This window comes from Eulemur rufifrons, chromosome 6, assembly GCF_041146395.1.
Source record: "Eulemur rufifrons isolate Redbay chromosome 6, OSU_ERuf_1, whole genome shotgun sequence".
NCBI classification, from domain to species: domain Eukaryota; kingdom Metazoa; phylum Chordata; class Mammalia; order Primates; family Lemuridae; genus Eulemur; species Eulemur rufifrons.
Window position 1 is genome coordinate 89,887,728 of NC_090988.1, and position 16,261 is coordinate 89,903,988.

At 46.4% G+C, this 16,261-nt stretch overlaps 1 protein-coding gene across 1 annotated transcript in view; it reads left to right on the forward strand.

The window, feature by feature from the left end:
* MADD (MAP kinase activating death domain) overlaps nucleotides 1-16,261 on the forward strand; it is a 41,962-nt gene that overhangs the window by 24,587 nt on the left and 1,114 nt on the right. Inside the window, exons 25-36 of the mRNA XM_069471325.1 lie at nucleotides 2,117-2,225; nucleotides 2,502-2,564; nucleotides 2,805-2,925; nucleotides 3,031-3,136; nucleotides 4,372-4,482; nucleotides 6,584-6,691; nucleotides 10,811-10,975; nucleotides 11,545-11,617; nucleotides 11,755-11,861; nucleotides 13,844-13,852; nucleotides 14,037-14,106; nucleotides 15,990-16,036. Coding sequence (XP_069327426.1) covers nucleotides 2,117-2,225; nucleotides 2,502-2,564; nucleotides 2,805-2,925; nucleotides 3,031-3,136; nucleotides 4,372-4,482; nucleotides 6,584-6,691; nucleotides 10,811-10,975; nucleotides 11,545-11,617; nucleotides 11,755-11,861; nucleotides 13,844-13,852; nucleotides 14,037-14,106; nucleotides 15,990-16,036 — 1,089 coding nt within the window. The remainder of the gene's footprint in view (nucleotides 1-2,116; nucleotides 2,226-2,501; nucleotides 2,565-2,804; nucleotides 2,926-3,030; nucleotides 3,137-4,371; nucleotides 4,483-6,583; nucleotides 6,692-10,810; nucleotides 10,976-11,544; nucleotides 11,618-11,754; nucleotides 11,862-13,843; nucleotides 13,853-14,036; nucleotides 14,107-15,989; nucleotides 16,037-16,261) is intronic.

Genomic DNA, 16,261 nt, shown 5'->3' on the forward strand with positions numbered 1-16,261 from the left:
TTTAAATGCATATGTGTCTTTTATTTTTTTATTTATTTATTTATTTTTTTTTTTAAGAGACAGGGTCTCTCTCTGTTGCCCAGGTTGGAGTGATGCGATCATAGCTCACTGCAGCCTCAAACTCATGGGCTCAAGTGATCCTCCTGCCTCAGCCTCTGAGTAGCTAGGACTATAGGCACATTCAACCAAGCCTGGCTAATTTTTCTTTATTTTTTTTTTCTTTTCTTTTCTTCTTTTTTTTTTTTTTGGTAGAGACGTGGTCTCACTATTGTTCAGGCTGGTCTCAAACTCCTGACCTCAAGCAGTCCTCCTGCCTTGGCCTCCCAAGTGTGCTAGGATTATAGGTGTGAGCCACTGTGTCCAGCATCTTTTTTTTTTTTTTTTTTTGTAGAGACGAAGTCTCATTATGCTGCCCAAGCTGGTCTCAAACTCCTGACCTCAGGCAATCCTTCACCTCAGCCTTCCAAAGTGCTGGAATTACAGGCATAAGCCACTGCACCTGGCCTAGTCTATGTGTGTCTTTACTGGCGAAGTGAGTTTCTTGTAGGCAGCATATAGTTGGGTCATGTTTTATTATCCATTCAACCAGTCTATATCTTTTAAGTGGGGAATTTAATTCATTTACATTCAAGGTTACTATTGATAGGTGAGAACTTACTCCTGTCATTTTATTTCATTTTTATTATTATTTTGTAAGTTTATTTTTTAGAGACAGGGTCTCACCCTGTTGTGGAGGCTGGGGTGCAGTGGCACTATCACAGCTCACTGTAGCCTTGAGTTCCTGGGCTTAAGAGAAAGATCCTCCTGCCTCAGCCTCCTGAGTGGCTGGGGCTATAGGCATGCACCATCACACCTGGCTATATTTTTTGGAAGAATCGGGGTCTCACTGTGTTGCCCACGCTAATCTCAAATTCCTAGCCTGAAGCGATCTTCCTCCTTGGCCTCCCAAAGTGCTGAGATTGCAGGCTTGCGCCACTGCTCCTGGTTTCTGTCATTTTATTGTTTTCTGACTGCTTTTTATATCCTTTGTTCCTTTCTTCCTTATTATCTATCATTGTGGTTTAATGTTTTTCTGTAGTAATAAAGTTTGATTCTTTTCTTTTTCTCCTGTGTATATCTGCTCTACCAGTGAGTATTATACTTTTGTGTGTTTTCATGATAGTGATTATTGTCTTTCACTTCCAAATGTAGGACTCCTTCATGCATTTCTTGTAAGCCTGCATAGTGTGATGAATTCCTTCAGTTTTTGCTTGTCTGGGAAAGACTTTATTTGTCCCTTATTTTTTTTTTTTTTTTTTGAGACAGAGTCTCACTTTGTTGCCCAGGCTAGAGTGAGTGCCGTGGCGTCAGCCTAGCTCACAGCAACCTCAAACTCCTGGGCTCAAGCGATCCTCCTGCCTCAGCCTCCCGAGTAGCTGGGACTACAGGCATGCACCACCATGCCCGGCTAATTTTTTCTATATATATTTTTAGCTGTCCATATAATTTCTTTCTATTTTTAGTAGAGATGGGGTCTCGCTCTTGCTCAGGCTGGTCTCGAACTCCTGAGCTCAAACGATCCGCCCACCTCGGCCTCCCAGAGTGCTAGGATTACAGGCGTGAGCCACCGCGCCCAGCCTATATGTATTTTCAAATTTAATCCTTGTCTTATGAGGAAGGTATTATAAATTTCTTTTTGCAGATGAGGAAAATGAGGCTCATAGAAGCTACGTTTTGTGCTTAAGTTCACACAGCTAATAAGAGATGGGGATCTGAACCTCGGTTAATCTGACTTCCAACCCTGCGTTCTTTCTTCTGTGTCATGCTACTGCAGAGAATTAGGCTGATTTTTTTTCTTAAAGAGAAAATAGTTTTATGGGGACTAAAGATTAAAGATAAATCAAAATGAAAACTTGATAGCATGGTTTAGGAGGCAGTAACAGAAAGCGGGAGTATCAGACTGACTTGGTCAAATCCTAGGCCAAGCAGACTAGCAGGAGCAGGAGTACTGGCGATTATGTTGCTAATGGATAGAGACTGGTGTGAGAGTGTGCAAGCCTCTTAGTGAGATGCTTGGTTTACTTTGCCTCTCTTTGTTGGTACCTCTGGCAGCTGACCTGTCACCCCTTCTCTCTAGGGTAAAGCCCACAGCTTGAAGCCAAACGTAAAGGAGAAGCCAGCAGGCAGCCCAATTCGCTCTTCTGAAGATGTGAGCCAGCGAGTCTATCTCTATGAGGGACTCCTAGGTGAGTAGTCTGGGAAGCCGCTTGCACTGGAAGAAAGCTGGGCTCCGCCAGGGCAGAGGGTAGCACCAAACAAGCTGCTTGGTTTTTTGCTGATCTCATTGCTGACATTAGTTAGCATTTTTTATCTGAAGCAAGCAACTTACTGGGTCTGGAACAAGTAGTGGGTGAAAACTAGATGAGACTGGATTTTGGTATTAATCAACAGCCTCTGTCTTTCTGTCTTCCTTTCTTTCCTTTCTTGCTACCATGTGGTCCTTCCTGTTCACAAATTGGCAGGAAGGGACAAAGGATCGATGTGGGACCAGTTAGAGGATGCTGCTATGGAGACCTTTTCTATAAGTAACCACATTTCTTTGTGTGCTGTGTTCATCCCTCCTTCTTGGGAGGGACGGGGCCTTACTTGGAGGCATCTGGGGCTGGTGGCAGGAATAGTGGATCTGGGGTAGAGAGGTTTGTGTTTCCTTTGCCCTGGAATTTGTGATGACTCCCTTTTATCTGGAGTTTACTCTTTATTTTTGTTTGATAGCTGTATTCTTTAAATGTTAAAAAGCCCCTTAAAAAACTCTTGATTCTACACAGGCAAAGAGCGTTCTACTTTATGGGACCAAATGCAGTTCTGGGAGGATGCGTTCTTAGATGCTGTGATGTTGGAGAGAGAAGGGATGGGTATGGACCAGGGTCCCCAGGAAATGATCGACAGGTATGGGGCTTAGGAAACCCTTGGGAAAATGCAAATTCAGCCTCCTCCCATTTAGTTCTGTGGTCTCCTACCCGAGGGCTGACTTGTGCCTGGTTTTCTGCTTAGATATCTGTCTCTGGGAGAACATGATCGGAAGCGCCTAGAGGATGATGAAGATCGCTTGCTGGCCACGCTTTTGCACAACCTCATCTCCTACATGCTGCTGATGAAGGTAATGTCAATTTTGCAATCCAGCTACTGCTGATACTGCTAAAAGAGCAAGACCAGATACTGCTAAAAGAGCAAGGCTTATTCCTACCACCTAAATTCTGGCGCAGTTGGGAAGCTGTCAAAGTACCTTACTAGGGCTCTCTTCCTGACTAAAAGTCTGAGGCCTCTCTGCCAGCTTATATGTGATCCATTTATCTGAAGTTGTTAGGCTGTTTTGCTAAGGAATGTTGTAAAGTGTAAAGGTAACTAATAATTCCATACTATCTGTTTATTTTGAATTTTATATAGGCTGAGTAGTTTTAGAATGCCAAAAGAACTCCCCACAGAAGACAATGAGTTAAAAAAATTTTTTTTTACAGTAGTAGACTCTAAAATCTTAGGATGCTCAGAATTCATGTTTTAGCATAGCCCTTTATCTTAGAGAATTTCTATAGCTATAAAAAAAGCTACCCATTAACAAAGTAAGGGTAGGGTCTAGCTTGATTTGGTTGCACTTTGTTTTGTAACTGTGGAAGAAGCGTGTTACCAAATAGAAGAGTCCTGCTCTCAAAGGGAAACATAACTTTGGGGTTGGTGGGTACAAGAGGGCTGTTTTGAGAAGGAGCCCCTGAGTTTTTCCTCCTCCTGTTCTCCCCAGCCTCTCTAAATGTGAAGAGAGCAGTCGATCGAATGCAGAGAATGCCCCTCCTGGTTTGCTTCATTTTATGTTGTGAGGTTCACTCTACTCTGTTGAATTCCAGGGTACCAGTTGACTCTGGTTGGGAACAGTGGCAACACTGGGACTCATTTTGCAGCCAAGACACTCTCTGAAGGTTAAGGCTCATCACCTGGTTGGGAAGGGATGATGATCCTAAACCTTCAGAAGGTGTCTTGGCTGCGGCTGAATCCCGATGTTGCCACTGTAGGTCATTGCTTCTAAATTATATTCTGCGGAGCCCTAGGGGTTTTTAGAGCCCCTTTAGGGGCAAATGTTGTAGTCTTGGTTGAGGATAGGGAGGAACTAGAACTGCTGTAAGAGCCTCTCTTCTACAGAAGCTAATTAGAGGTAAAGCCAGGGCTTTTCTTCCCAGCAAGTTCGCTGAATATACAGTTGAAAGTTTTCTGCCATATTCAGTGATGTGGTCTTTCAGAATTCCATTTCTATCAGCTAGAAGGAAGCCTGCTACATTCTATTCCGTCTACTTCAGTCGAGAGGAGGACAGATCTCTTATCAAGATTCCTGTTTTGGCTTTTCAGGTAAATAAGAATGACATACGAAAGAAGGTGAGGCGCCTAATGGGAAAGTCCCATATTGGGCTTGTGTACAGCCAGCAAATCAATGAGGTGCTTGATCAGCTGGCGAACCTGGTAAGCACATCTGGGCCCTCCTTTAGGTTCCCCTTCCACTGCCCTTGTCAGCCTCCCTGGCTTGGGCCTTCTGGCCTAATGCAGATGCTTCCCCATTGGTCTTTGCGTGGCGTGTGTCACTCTGCAGTCCAGTAAACCCCTAGTTTCGAAAACGGGGCAGTAATCTTTGGCTCTGGATGAGGCTTCAGCCATTCTGTGATGGGGTTCTCTCTACCGAAGCCATCCTAGTGCAGCCGTTTCCATGTGTGTGGTCTATGGACTTCTGAGGATACACAAGGTGAAAACTATTTTCATCACAATACTAAAATGTTACTTGCCTTTTCCAATGGGTTAACGTTAGCAGTGATAGTACAAAAGCAGAGGCAGGTAAAACTGCTGGTGCCTTAACACAAATGAAGGCAGTGGCCCCAAACTATGTTAGCAGCCATTGTATTCCTCACCTTTTGCACTCTCAGTTTTTAAAAAAAATCTAGGTCATGTGCAGTGGCTCATGCCTATAGTCCCAGAGCTTTGGGAGGCCAAGGTGGGAGGGTTGCTTGAGGTCAAGAGTTCGAGACCAGCCTGGGCAACATGGTGAGACCCTGTCTCTACAGAAAATTTAAAAGTTAACCAGGTGTAGTGGCGTGCACCTGTAGTCCTAGCTACTTGGGAGGCTGAACTGGGAAGATTGCTCGAGCCCAGGAGCCTGAGATTGCAGTGAGCTATGATTGCACCACTGCACTCCAGCCTGGGTGACCTAGTGGGATCCTGTCTCTAAAAAAACAAAACAAAAAACTCGTTTTACTTAAGAATGTTCTTAATGAAACAGTGAAAATCATTAATTTTATTAAATTTCTGTCATTGATTATACATCTTTTTAATATTCTATGTGACAAAATGGGAAGTATACATAAAGCATTTCTGCTGCAAACCCAAGTATGATGGTTGTTTTGAGAAAGAGCAATTTACAACAGTTTGAGTTGCAAGGTGAGCTAGAAGCTTTGTTCATGGAACATCATTTTTACTTGAAAGAATGACCAAAAAACTATGGTTATTCATAGTTGGGTATTTGGCAGATATTTTCTCTAAAGTTACTAAAGTTAGCCTGTTCTTTCAAGGAAAACAACTGACAGTATTTGTCACCAATGATAAGATTCAACTTTTAAGTGAAAATGAGAATTTTGGGAGACTTTTGAGCTTGAAGCTTCCCAATTTGAAGTCTTTTCTAATGAGAATGGTGATAATAGTAATGAGTGTGATTTTTTTTTTAATATTATGTAATGAAATATGGCAACATTTGGAAGAGCTGCATAACTCAGTGAACCAGTATTTTCCAAATACTAATGTGTGATGTTACAGATTCAAGTATGGATAAAAGATCCACTCAAAATGTAAGGCAGATAAATAGATTTTAAGGTAACAGTATAAAATGTTCATTGACGTGTGAAACCACGTCAGATTTCAGATTCTACATTGCAACTAACTTTAAGTAACTGCTGCTTCTCAAGTTCTGGCATAGTGTCAAAGAAGAATATACATATTTATCTGAAAAGGCTAATGAACCCCTCCTCCCTTTTCCAAGTACGTTATTTATGAGGTCAGATTTTCTTCATATTCCTCAGCCAAAGCAACATTTTACAACTGATTGAAAGCAGAAGCAGATATGCGAAGGCAGCTATTTGCTATTAAGCCAAACATTAAAGAGATTTGCAAACATATAAAACAGTGCCACTCTTTTCATTTTTTTTTTTTTTTTGGAAAATATAGCTATTTTATTAAAAATGTTATTTATTTTACCATGTAATGGGTTATTAAGAATTATTAATTATTTAAAAGGAATTAATAAACATTTAAGAAATTTCTCAATTTTAATTTCTAGTATGGTAAATATCTATAAATATAACTCACATAAACAAAAGCCGTTTGGAATCTTCAATAATTTTTAAGAGGTACAGGGATCCTGAGACCAAAAAGTCTGAGACCACTTCCCTAGTGGCCAGTGGCCAGCAGATGAGACTGTGCTAAGGAAGCTGCTATGAATTTAATTGCTGAATGGGGATTCTTAGCCCAGAGCCCTCTGTAAGAAGGATGTATGAATGTCCCTAAAAATCTCTTTCATCAGAATGGACGTGATCTCTCTATCCGGTCCAGTGGCAGCCGGCACATGAAGAAGCAGACATTTGTGGTCCATGCAGGGACGGACACGAATGGAGATATCTTTTTCATGGAGGTGGGTGCTAGTTCATGCTGGAGGCCCAAAGGGATGTTTGAGAGTCACAAGCAACTTGTAGAACCAATGCCAGAATATTTGTCCCGTTTATCTCATTCACCTTCATGATCCATTCATTATTAAATCATCAAGTTGTTATGCAAATAATTAAATTTATAATAGTAGATGATACCTACCATTTCTTTTACATATATATTGAATATATGATATGGTCACATTGTCCATAAATCAGAACAATATAAAAGAGTATACTTTGGGAGGTCTTATACTCATTCTTGTCCTTTTCCACTCAATTTCTTACTCACCTCACCCCTTCATCCTATAGGTAACCACTTTTATTGGTTTCCTTTGTATCTTCCAGTGGATTTTTATGCAAACAAAATATGAACATAAATTCTTATTTTTCTCCTTTCTTACAGAAAGGTAGCACATTGATTTAGACCTTGCTTTTTTCATTAAACATTATCTTGGTGATTGTCTACATCAGTGCAAAAAGACCTTTCTCATTCGTTTTATGACTACATATATTCCACTGTGTGACTGTACCATAAGTTATTTAGCCAGTCAGTACATATGGATCCTTGGGTTGCTTCCAATGTTTTGTTGTTGCTAATAGTGCTATTATAAATGATGCTGTGCTGGCTTAATTTCATACATGTACAGGTGTGTCTAAGAAGTCCCAGAAGTGGGATTGCTGGGTCAGAGATGCAATGTATTTGTAATTTTGGTTGACATTTTTTTTTTCTTTTTTCTTTTACATCCTTCTAGTCATGAGTAGACATGACTCTTAAATATCTCTTTTTTTTGCTGATTACATCTCTTTGTTGTCATTAATGTGTTTCTCTATCACTTATATTTCTTTTAAACTAGCAGTTCAGGCTGGGTGCAGTGGCTCATGCCTGTAATCCCAGCACTTTGGGAGGCTGAGATGGGAGGCTTGAGGCCAGGAGTTTGAGACCAGTCTGGGCAATATAGCGACACCCCATCTCTACAAAAATTTAAAAATTAGTTGGGCATCATGGCATGTGACTGTAGTCCTAGCTACTCAGGAGGCTAAGGCGGTAAAATCGCTTGAGCCCAGGAGTTCAAGGCTGCAGTGAGCTATAATTGTGCCACTGCACTCCAGCCTAGGCAAGAGAGTGAGACCCTATCTCTAAATAAAAATTAAATAAATAAATAAACAAACAAACAAACTAGTAGTTCAATCTAGAAGTATGATCCGTTTCAGATTCACTCTTTTGGCAAGAAGGCTTCCTATTGCCTCTTCTGGTTGTCTCTCCCCTAGTAATTAGTGGATTCAGATGTGGGCAGCCTAATCTACCTACTGGAAAGTTCCTCATTTGTTTTCTGATTTTGCCAGGGTATTTTTTTTTTTTTTAATCTACCCAAGACAGTACTTCAGCCTAAGGTATTTTTTGACCTGCAGAAAATTTTACTTCTATATAATTGAATTAATCAGTTGTTTCTTTTATGGCTCTTGGATTTTGAGTCATAGTTAGAAAAAGCTGGCCAGGCGCGGTGGCTCACGCCTGTAATCCTAGCACTCTGGGAGGCCGAGGCAGGAGGATTGCTCGAGGTCAGGAGTTCGAGACCAGCCTGAGCAAGAGCGAGACCCCGTCTCTACTAAAAAATAGAAAGAAATTATCCGTACAAATAAAAATATATATAGAAAAAAAAATTAGCTGGGCATGGTGGCACATGCCTGTAGTCCCAGCTACTCAGGAAGCTGAGGCAGGAGGATTGCTTGAGCCCAGGAGTTTGAGGTTGCTGTGAGCTAGGCTGATGCCACGGCACTCTAGCCTGGGCAATAGAGCAAGACACTGTCTCAAAAAAAAAAAAAAAGAAAGAAAGAAAGAAAAAGCCTTCCTACTCTAGGATTGTAAAGAAAATTGCCCAGGTTTTCTTCATTCCCATGTTTTTAATTCTAAAATGGATCTCTTCTGAGTACTTTTAGGGACTAGGTACAACTCCTATATAAAGTAGTGAAATTAAATAATGCTTACAAGTTATCTGTTCCCCTTTGGTTTAGTTGAACTTGGTTTTCACATTCAAAGCTTTTTGAACAGGTGGTTTGCCAAATTCAGAGGAGTTTGTTCTGAAGCAGAATCATACATGTCAGTGTAACTAAGAAGGGAGTCATTTTCATGTCACCCTTTAAGGTGTTAGAATTTGGCTAAGTGTTTCTCAGAGCATCTGTACCACAGTAGAGGCAGCAGGTGATTCTGCCGTTTCCTTTTTCTTTTAAAAATAAGTCTCACCAGAAGACTCCTTGAAGTATAAGACTTACTCTCACCACTGTACAAGGGAGTCTCTTGCTACGTCTCTGGAGTGTGGGATTGGATTCGTTATCCTCATAGATGCCTGTTCTTGAAGTATTGCCACTCCAAGTGAGAGTGTACCTTGATCACTGTGTCATCAACTGGCTACTATAAGGTTATCTGATTTAGCCTTTCTCATAGCACAGCCTGCTGGCTGCATGCTCAGTTGGACAGCAGTTTGGGAAGACTTTTAAAAATCAGGGTTTTAGGCCAGGCGCGGTGGCTCACGCATGTAATCCTAACACTCTGGGAGGCCAAGGCAGGAGGATCGCTCGAGGTCAGGAGTTCAAGACCAGCCTGAGCAAGAGTGAGACCCCATCTCTACTAAAAAATAGAAAGAAATTAGCTGGACAACTAAAAATATATATAGAAAAAAAAAATTAGCCAGGCATGGTGGCGCATGCCTGTAGTCCCAGCGACTCAGGACGCTGAAGCAGAAGGATTGCTTGAGCCCAGGAGTTTGAGGTTGCTGTGGGCTAGGCTGACACCATAGCACTCTAGCCCGGGCACAAGAGTGAGACTTTGTGTCCAAAAAAAAAAAAAAAAGGAATTTCTATAATATATTCCTAGACGTGCAATTTCCAGATCAAGCTCATATACATTTAAAATTTTGATAGATTCTGCCAAATTGCCATCCCAGGGGCTGTCCCAGTTTACACCTCCAGCAGCAGTTCAGCCCTGGGCAGCTGCGGGGGGGGGGGGGGGGGGGGGGCGTTCACTCACATAGTGGACTTAGGAGGATCTGCCTGGGAGGAGAGTCGAGCAGATTTGGATATGATGAGTTTGAGGGGCTACATGTGAGACCTCCAGATAAAGAGAGGTTCAGGAGTTTAGGAAGAGACATATACTGTGGAGATAGACTTAAAAACTATCAACATGATAATAATAGTAATTATATTTCTTATATTATTCTAGCAGCTAACTAGGGTGCCTGGCTTTTTATGCACATTAAGCATTTTATCCACGTTAACTTATTTAGTCTTCACAGTAACTCCACGAAGTTATTCCTATTGCTGTCCCCATCTTACACATGAGGAAATGTAGGCACAGATGCATTTCCTCAATGTGACACAGATAAGTAATGGTAGAGCTAGAATCTAAAACCAGGCTGTCTGATCTTAGACCTGTGCCTTTAAACCATTGTGCTCTAATGTCTGCCATATAATTGAAGCCAAGGAATGGATGAAGTCACCCATGGGATAATGTTGAATAAGAAGAGGGTGTGAAAAAGACTTTGATTTTTTATTTATATCACCCTGTATTGTATAATTTTTATGCAGTAAGAATTGTTCATATGTCACTTGTATAATTTTTCAAAATATTTTTATAGAAAAAGGGCACAGCCAGGATTAGAAAATGCATTGGCTCTGTTTTTTTTCTTCTTGGTGAAGTCTGCCATAATCTCCTACCTTTGCGGCTGTCAACAGCAATGATTCCTAGGGTTGTAAGATGGAGGCATGAGATACCCTCTGAGTACTTTAAGGCTATAGAACATGAGAGGTAATAAACACTGATTTGAGAAATCTCAAGTTCATGCACAACCAGAGCCTCCTTCCTTATACACAGGTTCCTTTCAATGACTCCATTGCTTTCCACAATCCTTATAGCAGACACTATGTCCAGCAGTCTGTTTGTGTCTCCACCTAGGGAGACCATAAGTACCAGGCAGAAACCAGGCCATGGGAATGGTCCCAGGACCACCTGTCCCATCCTTTCCCTGTGGGAAACAATGTAGTGTGGGCTGTGCTGGGGGGGGCTCTCAGAGACGAGAACCGCTGAACTGCTTTGTGCACGTCCACAGGTGTGCGATGACTGTGTGGTGTTACGCAGTAACATCGGGACGGTGTACGAGCGCTGGTGGTACGAGAAGCTCATCAACATGACCTACTGTCCCAAGACCAAGGTGCTGTGCTTGTGGCGTAGAAATGGCTCTGAGACCCAGCTCAACAAGTTCTATACTAAAAAGGTACCCAGGATCTCTGTTTGGGCTGGGGTTGGGGTAGGCGTTGAAGGCCAAGTATTGAGTTCCTCACTGGGAAGTTAAAATTCCAAAATTGGGCTGGGCACGGTAGCTCACGCCTATAATCCTAGCACTCTGGGAGGCCAAGGGGGGAGGATCGCTTGAGGTCAGGAGTTTGAGACTAGACTGAGCAACAGTGAGACCCCGTTTCTACTAAAAATAGAAAAAATTAGCTGGGTATGGTGGTGTGCACCTGTAGTCCCAGATGCTTGGGAGGCTGAGGCAGGAGGATCGCTTGAGCCCAGGAGTTTGAGGCTTCTGTGAGCTAGGCTGACGCCACTGCACTGTAGCGCAGGCAACAGAGCAAGACTCTATCTCAAAAAAATAAAATAAATTCCAAAATTCATGTCTGGAGCCACATTTTTGTCCCCAGCTATTGTGTGGGATACCTAAAGCTGACTGAGGTCCTGGCATCAGCCCAGGCCTTCAGTGGCCATTATGGAGCAGAGGTTGGGGGTCCCCGGCAGGGGTTGCTGGCTCGCATGACAGGACAGCTCTCTCCCCCCATGTCACAGTGTCGGGAGCTGTACTACTGCGTGAAGGACAGCATGGAGCGTGCTGCCGCCCGACAGCAAAGCATCAAACCCGGTGAGAAGAGAACGGTTTCCTGCGAGAGTGTCTTCCTTCTCTGTTCACCAGTCCTGCGTGCCAGAGGCCTGACGAAGAAGTCAGGGGGTGGGCTCCCTGCCTCACCGGTTAGCTGATAACCTCCTCCCTCACCACAGGACCTGAACTGGGTGGCGAGTTCCCTGTGCAGGACATGAAGACTGGGGAGGGTGGCTTGCTGCAGGTCACCCTGGAAGGGATCAATCTCAAGTTCATGCACAACCAGGTAGGTGCAAGCGGCAGCACAAGGCTTCCAGCCCTGTTGTTCCATCCGTAATAAAGATCAGTGCTCAGGCCTCCGGTGTGTCCCAGTGAGCATGAGAGAGGGCCTCTGCAGCTAGAGGGAGAACTGGAGCAGCTAGACCCAGGAGGAGAATCACAGGGGAGGGCACAGTGACGTTGGCGACCACCAGGCGCTGTGGACGTGCCGCAGGGAGCCTGTGGGGAGGCTGGAAAGAGAGTGAGACGTGGCAGTGCTGCTGCCCCACCCGTTAGACTCCGCACAGTGTGAGTGGGAGCGTCTCACTTGGCCCTTCTTCGCAGTGTCTCTGCCTCCCTTTATTCCCAGGGTGTGCTTTCGCTCGGTGGTTTTGCTTTGAGAGTCTAGACTGGCTGTCCCCTGGCGTATTTCTGGTGTGCTCGAAGCTTGTGTGCGTGTGTGTGTGTGTGTGTGTGTGTGTGCGCGTGTGTGTGCGCGTGCGTCAGTAGCTTGTATCTGTCCTCTGGAGTGTGTGTGTTTATTTGCCTTTTTCTTCTCCTGCTGATTCTTCTTCCCGTTCTCTTCCTTCCTTTGAGTGTTCCCACTCTGTGCCCTGCTCCACAGGCCCCATTCCTCTTCTTTTGACTGGGGAGGACTTCTGGATACATCTTTCCCTCATTGTGATTCCACCATAGGAGCTGACTTTTTTTTTTTTCTCTTGGTCTTTTAACACAGTGTTACTTTTTCTCTCAGTGGACATTCCTTAAGCTAATTCCTTTCTGAGGCCAGCGCATCATCCCAGGTCCGTTCACAGCTTGACTCTTCACACAAGTGCCTTCCCCCCGCTTCCCCGATGTCCTGGTTCCTCTCCCTGAGGCTCGGAGCCAGATCCCAACGTGTGGGGCCCCACAGCCCTGGCCAGGCAACACACACTCAGGGGAGGTGGACGTCTGCCTGTGACTGTGGCTTTCTCCCTCCACTTGCCATTGTAGTTCTCCTGCTTCCAGAAATCTAGTGGGCAGCTCTGGTGCAACAGGAAATAGCTGCCTGGGCTTCCTGGCAGCCCCTTAGTGTATTTCCAATCTAGGGCTTAGAGTAGCAGCAAACCCCCAAAGACCTTAGGGCCAGCCCAGAGAGGGGTTTGCCAAAGCACTTTCCTGGACTGCGAAGGTGCCAGCACTTTTGGGGGAGCAGGTCTCTGACCATGTTTTAGTGCTGTGGCCTCCCCTTCTGAAGACGAGATCCTGCTAAACAATGCCCAGATGCTCTGCCCGCTTCCTTGTGCTGCCTTTGGTGTAGCCCCTCTGGGCCCGCCTCCTTGCTTAACAGTTACAGCGCTTGTACAAACTGGTCTTAGTTGAAGGGTTGGCCCCTCGAAGACAGAGCCTACAGAGGGGCCTCACCTCACAGTCTGATGAGGAGATAGTGGCCTGTGGTCCGTCTTGTACCACAGCAAGCAGTGGGAGTGGGGGAAGCTCTCGACCCTCCTGGTGAAGTTACGGAGTCTGGGCTGAACAGAAGCACAGCCTTTGGAGTCAGGACATGCTTGGATTTGAAGCCCAGCTTCAGTATTCATGGGCAAATAAACTTTCTGATCCTCAGTTTCCTCATCTGTAAAATGGGGGTGATACTATATACTCTGCCACATAGGTGTAAGGATTATAGGATTTGTAAAACTCCCAAGTAGGTGCTCAGCAAGTGGTAGCTGTTGTTATTATCCCCACATACTTCTTGGGAGATCCTGGATCCTGCTTCAAGGAGGATACCAACACCTCCCACCCCAAGGACAGTCTGAGGGGAGCTTTGCGCCCGTGCCAGCCCTCTGCGCCGGAGGAGGATGCATGGAAGGGTAGAGACCTGATGGGCTGAGTGGGGGGACCCCTGGGGCACAGTGTCCTACGGGCAGAGGGTATGGCGGGCAGCCCAGGCCAGCAAAGGGGCCTTCGGGTTGGGTTTGACCATTAAAACTAACACCTTCATTTCTCTCCCATGCTTTCTCCTCCGGCCAGGAGCGGAAGGTACATACCCTTTCTGCTATCTTCGCTTCTTAGCGCTTTTTTGTGTGTGTGTGTGGATTCTTCTGTCCTCCCTTTGGGAAATAGGTTTTCTGTGTGTGGGTGGGGCTATAGCTGGGAGAGTGTGCTTCGTGGGGCAGGGGTGGAGCCTCTGGGCCTTACCCCACCCTCCCTCCCTCTCTTGCAGGTTTTCATAGAGCTGAATCACATTAAAAAGTGCAATACAGTTCGAGGCGTCTTTGTCCTGGAGGAATTTGGTAATTACACTATTTTGCTCTTAGGTCTGGACTCACATGGCAGTAACTCAAACCTTGGAGCTCCAGAGGAGGGTCTAGGGGCAGGGAGAAGAAGACCCTCTGCAGAGAGGTCAGGAGGAACAGGAGTGACAGGGAAGAAGAGAGAGCCCTGAGATGAGAGAAGGGAAAGAGAAGGAAAAGATAGACAGTGGGTCACAGAAGAGCAGGTGGCCTTAGACGAGTTTAGGGATGGTACTGAAGAGGTCAGTGAAGTAGCGCCACCCTCCCGTGCTTGGCTGGTGGTCAGGAAGTTCTGGGGCAGAGCAGACTGGTGACGCCCAAGCTCTGCTGTGTCCATGTGGCCTGCTGCCATCTCTCTAGCAGCCCAGCGCTCCACCCAGCCGCCCTGGCACTGCTCTGGTCTCCACCTGGCCTCTGTGCTAGAGGAGGGGCGCGGGACATCCCAGGCAGACCCGCTCCAGGGGCAGAGAAGCCTAGTGGGCCTCTGAGGCAGAAGGGGCAGTTGTAGCGGGAAGTGGGAGCCAGCCTCCCCCAGCCAGCGCTAAGGAGTGGTGTAGTGTTTCTCACCCTGGGGCTTTGAGTTCCTGCTGTGTTTGTGCTTCATTCTTTTGTGCCCCTCATCGCTGCTATGAAAACCTTCGTTCTCCAGCAGGTAAAGTGACCTCGGCTCGGCTCGTGCTGCCTCTCCCCAGGCCCCTGCCTTGGGCCCTGCAGTGGGTGGGAGGGCTCCCTTCAAACCAGCTGCTCACATCGCCAAGTCGTCTCTTCCTCTCTCTCCCCACCTCTTCCTCCCTACTTGCCTCCACCCTCCTGCTGGCTCACTGGTTCAGAGTTTTCTCCCCTCATGTGCTCCCTTCTCTCTTCTGCCAGAGAGATATTTGAGGGAGTCTTCCAACTCGGGAGAATGACCTGGGGCTCCTTGCTCTACCTGTGATGAGTTTATTCCCTGCTAATCCTGGGTTCCCCGGAATTCTACCTCCCAGGGTCAGAAGAAGGTGTGGCCAGTTCTCATCCTGCCTTTTCTGGCCCCCAGGGGGATGCCATGCCCCTCTGCTCCCAGTCTCCAGGGGCCATGACAGTGGCTGATCCTGGGGGCCCTACTCCTTCCTCTGGCCAAGCAGAACCCCTGCATGGCTGGAGCGGGGTGACTCTTACCGTGCACTCTGGGCTGTGGACATGTGTGTATTCTGCCTGATGCTCCCCGTCACCTCCCTCCCGGGTGCTGTACTCGCCTGTCTCTTCTGCTCGGTGTGTCTGCTCCAGAGCCCTCTGACGCTCTCCCTCACACAGGCAGGCCTGGGCTTCTCCTGCCACTCAGGGAAGGACACTTCCAAGTCTGATGGGTTTAGTGCCATGATACTTCTTCATCCAGCCTCAGGGCCCTCTGTGTAGGGGCTGGGTGTAAAAGGAACCGGGTTTAACACTACCAGCCTTTCGGGCCGGTGACAGGGATGAGTTCACAGGCGTCTCAGCAAGGCTGGGCACAGGCTAGAGACAACTGTCTTCTCCTGGCCAAAAGCTGGGCCTTCCTCCCTGCAACTCCTGAGACCCTGGAGAGTAGCTGTGACCTGGCTGACGAAAGGGCAGCCCCTTCCGCCCTGGGGCTTTCAAACAAGTGGATAGAACCACAGCCATCAAATAAAGAGCCACAGCAGACATCAGAGGTCTAACTGAGGAGTCTGGGGCAATGTCCTCTCATCCTGAAGGGTCTAGACAGAGCCTTGGTGGCCTCTGCCCTGTCGTAGCCTAAGCTGCTGCAGCCACTGTGAGAGGCCACAGAGGGGAAGGGGACCCTGGTGCCGGGCGCTGCCGCCTGGGGGAGCATGGCACTGTTGCTCTTAGTTTTGAACTTTCTGTTTTGTCTCTTGCCCGTCCGGTTTTAGTTCCTGAAATTAAAGAAGTGGTGAGCCACAAGTACAAGACACCAATGGTGAGTATGCCACCCAACCCTGACAGGCCGGTCTGCGCAGGGCTCCCTGGGGACCTTCGCACAGGAGGAAGGGTGGGCCCTCTGAGGGCACAGGGGTGAGAGGGGACTTGGCCTTGATGCCAGAGTTCCAACCGAAGCCGAAGCACATCTTCAGCCCCGGGAGACAGGTGCACACACACTAATCCCGTCTCCCACTGGGACAGCTTGAGGCCTTGCCTGGGGCTC